Here is a 6,061-nt window from a genome sequence, read left to right as displayed (position 1 = left end):
GTCTGGCATCATCTGTGGAGAGAAATCAGAGTTAACATTTTGGATCAAATGACCCGAAACTTGATCCACAACGTTAACTACGATTTCCCTCCACAGATGCTGCCAGACTTGCTCTGCTTTTCTAGCAATTTCTGTTTTTGCTTCTGATTTACAACATCCACAGTTTTCTCAATTTTCAGTATGGAGAATGATGGGTCCAACCAAACTCACAAGTAGTGCTTTGCAACGCTGTGTATGGGGAAAGGCAAGATAATTTTGGCACAGAGTTCACACTAAGGTGCACTGATAAAACAATATTGTGTTTAATTATATTTATTGTTGCACATATTGTCCCAGTATTGAACAGAATTACTACGACATTGTCTATAAACAATTGTATATTTTGTTACAATTTTTCTATTTATATACATACACATTAGTACATGTATGCTTCACATTAGAGGTTGATATTATCTTTACCTGTAATTTTGGTTTTGGTCCTTCATGTGTTTACATTTCTCATATTAAGTCAGTCTCATTTGGTTGCTGATGATGTGACTTTATAGCCTATTGTCCGGTCACCCCACTAAGTTCAACTGTAACAGATTCACAATGTTCATCCCCCATTCGACATGGGTATTTTGCTTAGTCTTACATACTGTTGCTACATTAATTTACACGGAATAAAACTGACTCTGACCATTTGCAATCAGAACATTATTTCTGTGTACATATTGCATATCCATCTACTTTCTGTGTGAAAGAAAGGAAAAGTTTCTGATGTGTTTTGTGAATAGAATTGAAAGAGCTTAAATTAAGCACATTTAGCAATCTAGACGCCCAACTAATCAACAATGCGAGGCAATGCAAAACTATATAGCCAAAACAACAAATACAAATCCAAAGGAGTCATGATCAATCTGGTCAGGGTGCATCTTGGGTGCTGTGTTTTGTTCTAGTTACAAAGAAACAAGGAACTATTAGAGAAAATGCAGAGAAGAACCATATGGTTGATCCCTCATGTCAGAGGCCAGAGTTTTGAAGAAAGATTTCAGAAATTTGAGTTTTTCAGACTTGATAAAAAGATATCTAAGAAGTGATTTTAGTTATTCAAAATAGCTAATCACATGGAAAATTAAAATCTGTAGCATTACTTTAAAACTAATTGTGTGAATGTGATAAAGAGCCACAAGGTCAAGTTGGCAAAGGCAAATTTAGGATTGGTATTCAGAAGTCTTTTGTTGCACAAAAAGTGATCAACATGTGGAACAGATACCTTGACAGAATAATCGAGACAAAAACCCAGGAATCATTTAAGAAACAATTGGAGGGACACTAGGATACATCTGGATGACTGAGCTAAGATAGGAAAAATTGCCCAATTTATTCTTAACTGCCTTGAGACCTTATTCAGAATAGTGTATTAATTTAGGGCAGTTACATCGGGGCTGTTGCATATATTGAACTGAATAATAATGTAAGCTAAATTCACAAATAGTAATGCATATTTCCACATAAATCAATATGGAATGCAAAAATATTTTATTTGGTACATTTCTTAAAGTAAATTAACCTTAACTTCATACATTTGGCACTGACTATGTCCTCGTCAAAGTAAAACTTGAAAAAAAAATCAAAATATACAGGGTGGCAATAAATTAAGGAATGGACTATCCCAATTTGTCAAGCTGATTTGTTTGTGTATTTCACAAGGAGTAAAAATTAGTTTCCATATCATTTATAAAATATGTAAACTACTTTTTGATCAAAGCTGCCTTAATGCCCCGATTCATTTATTTAAAACAATGGTAAATTGCTAAAAAAAATCTATCAATGGTTAGAACATTGCCTGAATTTTCCAAGCAAGTAGAACTTTGAGAAAAGAACTCTGTAGGAAATGAAAGGCTTACTTACATCTGACTTTATGGTCTTGGGGTAATAATTGCAGAAACAGTAGTTTCAATTGCACCTTCTCTCAGTAGAGGTGTATCAGTTACTTTCCTTACTCCGTGATATTACTCAAGAATGGTACAAAAATATACTTGAACTTGATGAATCCAGTGTTGAAACTCAAGCATTCTATGCTTTGTAATTGGGGTACCGCCATGATAGCATACAACGTATTTTCCTGCTCTCTGTACATCAAGTCTTCCTGCATTGTGTAAGATTTATATTACAATATAATTTTACAGTCACACAAACTAATGTAGAATCTCTTCAATGGCTTTGCTTGTGTCACGGATTAAAGTGAGTTTCTCAAACCAAACATTTTGTCCTTACACCTCTTAATAGTCAGGTGGAGGTCGCAAACCTCTATATTTGCATTCATCTAGGGATTTCCAGTACTTGTAGTTCTCAGCCAAGTGTTGTATTAATTTAGGAAGGTTTGCAAATGCTGAAAGGAAGACAGTTGAAATTAGATGGAAATGATTAAATTATAGAAAAGTATTTAATTCAGCAAATGCTAAATAATTGCCCATGATTAACATTTCTGATAAAATAAATAACACAGTAACCAATGATAAGTTGACCTTTTAAAATTAGCATGGTTATGATGTATTACTCTGAAGTGCTGTGTGTACAGTAATTTGCATTGTTTTATGACTTCAAGTGTTTAATTTAGAGTTTATACATTTACATATAATTTCTACTATGTTCATAGGAATCAGAAATCCAATAGGTGCCACCGTAAGTATCCCCTTCACTCCCATTCACCAATGTCTGGCAAGCGAATAGGTACCGATTCTGCTCTCACATCTCTACAAATGGCAGCATGCAATGGCAGACTGTGAAGTAAAATACTAAAGTTGCTTGCACTGATTTCTCTCCTTTTCAATACGCTGCTGACTATGCACCTATGGTTTGCTTGACACCTGCCTGTAGGGTTGTAATTGAATGTTTTAGTGTGGACAAAAGTGAACAGAATCTCCACCACCACTCACTCTCCATGTGAGCTCAAGGCATTGCTGAAGAATGGTTTTAGAGGTTATACAGATAAATAGTAATTGCATAATGGGTGAACAACACATTCAGATAAACCCTACAGGTTTACTAAACGATACAGGTCCTGAATTTCCTATGACCTTTTGCTGCTGTGTTGCTATGAACTTATCGGAAGTGGGGGAAAAGAAAAGTGATATTTACAAAATGAGAAGGGGTTTTCCAGCCCACCCTTAACTAGGTCACGGTGGCAGAAATCCCCAGGAAATTTGGGCTTTCTGCTTGAGCTAGGTTGAAACATTAATTGTATGTGCACAGCCCAGAGTATAAAGAAGGTGACAATATAATAGTCCTGCATAGTTGATATGTTAAAAAAATATATAAAGTGTAAAATAAATCAAAATAATATTCTTACCATCCCAAGCATCAAACATGTCAGTTATAAAATAATCGATAAATGATATTTGAGATTTTGGAATACTACAGGTATTTCGATCAAAGACTGGCATCACAACTGGCAGGCCTTGGCGTTTTTCCTCATCGGTCTGTTGACAAACACAGCAATTGTTATATCAATGGCAGGTGTTACTGAGAATGAAGGATAATGTGTCAGTGTGCGCGGTATGAAGCCTTTCTTTTGCAGGAAACTATATCACAGGGTGCTGACCAATATGACCACTAGATGTTCAAACAGGGGAAATTAGGCATTCTGGGGTACAAACTTCTCGGTGGGAGGGGTCTCTCCAACGCATATTGGAGGTCACTCCCCCCCACCCCACCCCACTCCTGGCTGCCAGTGATGTGCCCTCTTTCTTTGCTGTCTCTTTCGTAGTTTTTAAATACAGCCCTATCACTCCCACCTGCCTGCGAGTTGTAAATGTTTTCAAACACGTGAGAACACATATTTAGGGCAAATGCAACTTAAACCCAGACCTTCTGCTCCAGAAATACGGCCACTACAACTGAACCACAGCAGCTCTCTATTCAGTTGTAAATGATGTGTGCAGGATAATATTTAGGCCAATTGGTTTGTTGACAAGCTCAACTGCCTGTTGCTTTTTTTTAAAACAGCTTTTGATTTCAATGCTCACTCACCTACCATATTATGGGGAACTTGTCAGTTGGATGGGAAAATGTTAGGTTGGCCTTTCAGCATATGTTGAAAACATATGTGATGGGAGGCTGTAAAATCCAGGCCATTATTGCAGGTGTACAAAACATTTTTCCAGCAAGAATAAACGGAGAACTTGGAATTCCATTGGAAAGCTTAAAATACTAAGGAAAAAATAAGAGATCTATTCCTCTCCCTCAGTTTGCATTCAGCTAGGTTCAGTGTGATCCCTTACAACCTTAAATAATGGTAAATATTGCAATGTTACCTGAGCAAAATATTCTTCTGAAATTCTCCCTGCCCATTCTACACATAATTTTACAGAGCGGCAAGGGTTAGCGACATCAGCACATTTAATCAACATGCGTTTGATGAGCAGTCTGTCCTCAATTGAGTTCTTTATGCTGGAAGAACGTTCACCATCACTGCACTCGCTCTGCGGTATAAGCAGTAATCAATGAATTTATACATAATTACCAAACATTTACAATTATTGATGCAATTTAGCTTACAAGATTGATTGCAAATCATCAAATATTCCTTTTTAAAAAAATATTGCTCTGAAAATATAATGTTTTTGACCTTCTGGGGATGGCACACTCTCCAGCCACATTTTAGATTAGATTAGATTCCCTACAGTGTGGAAACAGGCCCTTCGGCCCAACAAGTCCACACAGCCCCTTGGAGCATCCCACCCAGACCTATCCCCTATAACCTACACACCCTTGAACACTACGGGCAAATTTAGCATAGCTGATCTACCTAGCCTGCACATCTTTGGACTGTGGGAGGAAACTGGAGTATCCGGAAGAAACTCACGCAGACACAGGAGAATGTGCAAACTCCGCACAGACAGTTACCCGAGGCTGGAAACGAACACAGGTCCCTGGCGCTGTGAGGCTGCAGTTCTAACCACTGAGCCACCGTTCCACCCCATACTGAGTCACATTTGGCAATCCATCCAAAGAAATAGCACTCCAGCCCTTTTAGACTACCGACACTGATTCTCAGGAAATTCTCCTCAACTCTTGTTAAAGTTACACCAAAAGAACAGGCCAAAATGCATGAGAATGCAGGGCCATTGTATGGAAAATTATTTACCACACAAATTAAACCTCTCTGAAAATGAAATTGTATTTAGGAACATAGGAACTGGTGTGGGCCATTCAGCCCTTCAAACTTGTTTTACCATTCAATCAGATTGTGGCTGATCTGTGGCCTAATTCCATACTCCATATGGGCTCTTTATCCCTTCATACTTCTATTTAACAGAAATTTATCTATCTCAGATTTAAAATTAACAACTGATCTCATATTTACCAACATCTGTGGAAGATAATTCAAAACATCTACCACTGTTTGTGTGTAGAAGTGCTTTCCCAAGCTTCCTAGTGACATCTACAGTCAAGAAGAATGTGAGGTAATTGAGAATTTTCTTGACTGTGATACCAGAGTTAACACTGAGCACCGCGAGCGCTTGTGGAAATGGATCAGATCCAATGTGAAATTTGTTCTGTGCTGCATTGACATTGTACTTTTGCTGCAAAATTGGTAGAAGACAACATCATGTGACATTTCCATTCCCCTTGCCAGTTATTATATCAGATTTTAAATTTAGGGCTAAATTAAAGCCAATTTTGATGCTTTTATTCAAAATTGGCTCTACTTATCCTGCCCAACATTAAGTTAAACTGAGCCACCACTCCTTTCTATGCCAGCTCATAATGACCTATTTCTCATTGCACTCAAAGCCTTCATGTATGTCTTTAAACTTCAGTTCACTTCAGTTTAGTTCTGCAATTTTCTGTGTCTTTGTAATCTGTAACCAAACTATTTTTGTTCCTGTTATTAAGTATACACCCCGCCCCCTTTAAGTCAATCATGGACTGGTCTATAATTCCATTTATAAACCTCTCCACTTATAACTTATTTAAAAAAGCTTGTCAAAATCCTTCTTTTCTGCTAAAGAACTTCTGTGCTGGACGACTAAACCTGGGTAAAAATACAAGGTCATGTGGTAACCAAGTGCGC

At 37.4% G+C, this 6,061-nt stretch overlaps 1 protein-coding gene across 7 annotated transcripts in view; it reads right to left on the bottom strand.

Annotated features, from left to right (window-relative positions):
• Positions 1 to 250: 250 nt before the first annotated feature.
• pde8b (phosphodiesterase 8B) overlaps positions 251 to 6,061 on the bottom strand; it is a 291,793-nt gene continuing 285,982 nt past the window's right edge. For 4 of the 7 annotated variants that reach the window (XM_048527658.1, XM_048527659.1, XM_048527656.2 and 1 more), the window contains exons 21-23: positions 4,299 to 4,466; positions 3,335 to 3,464; positions 251 to 2,374 (exon numbers count right to left, since the gene is read on the bottom strand). In XM_048527658.1, coding sequence (XP_048383615.1) covers positions 2,265 to 2,374; positions 3,335 to 3,464; positions 4,299 to 4,466 — 408 coding nt within the window. In that variant the 3' untranslated portion in view covers positions 251 to 2,264. The remainder of the gene's footprint in view (positions 2,375 to 3,334; positions 3,465 to 4,298; positions 4,467 to 6,061) is intronic. The other 3 variants (XM_048527660.2, XM_048527662.2, XM_059644814.1) reach the window with 1 other exon arrangement.

This window comes from Stegostoma tigrinum, chromosome 3 (genome assembly GCF_030684315.1).
Source record: "Stegostoma tigrinum isolate sSteTig4 chromosome 3, sSteTig4.hap1, whole genome shotgun sequence".
Classification (NCBI taxonomy): domain Eukaryota; kingdom Metazoa; phylum Chordata; class Chondrichthyes; order Orectolobiformes; family Stegostomatidae; genus Stegostoma; species Stegostoma tigrinum.
Note: the sequence above shows the minus strand (reverse complement) of the source record. Positions and strands in the feature narration are given on the sequence as shown.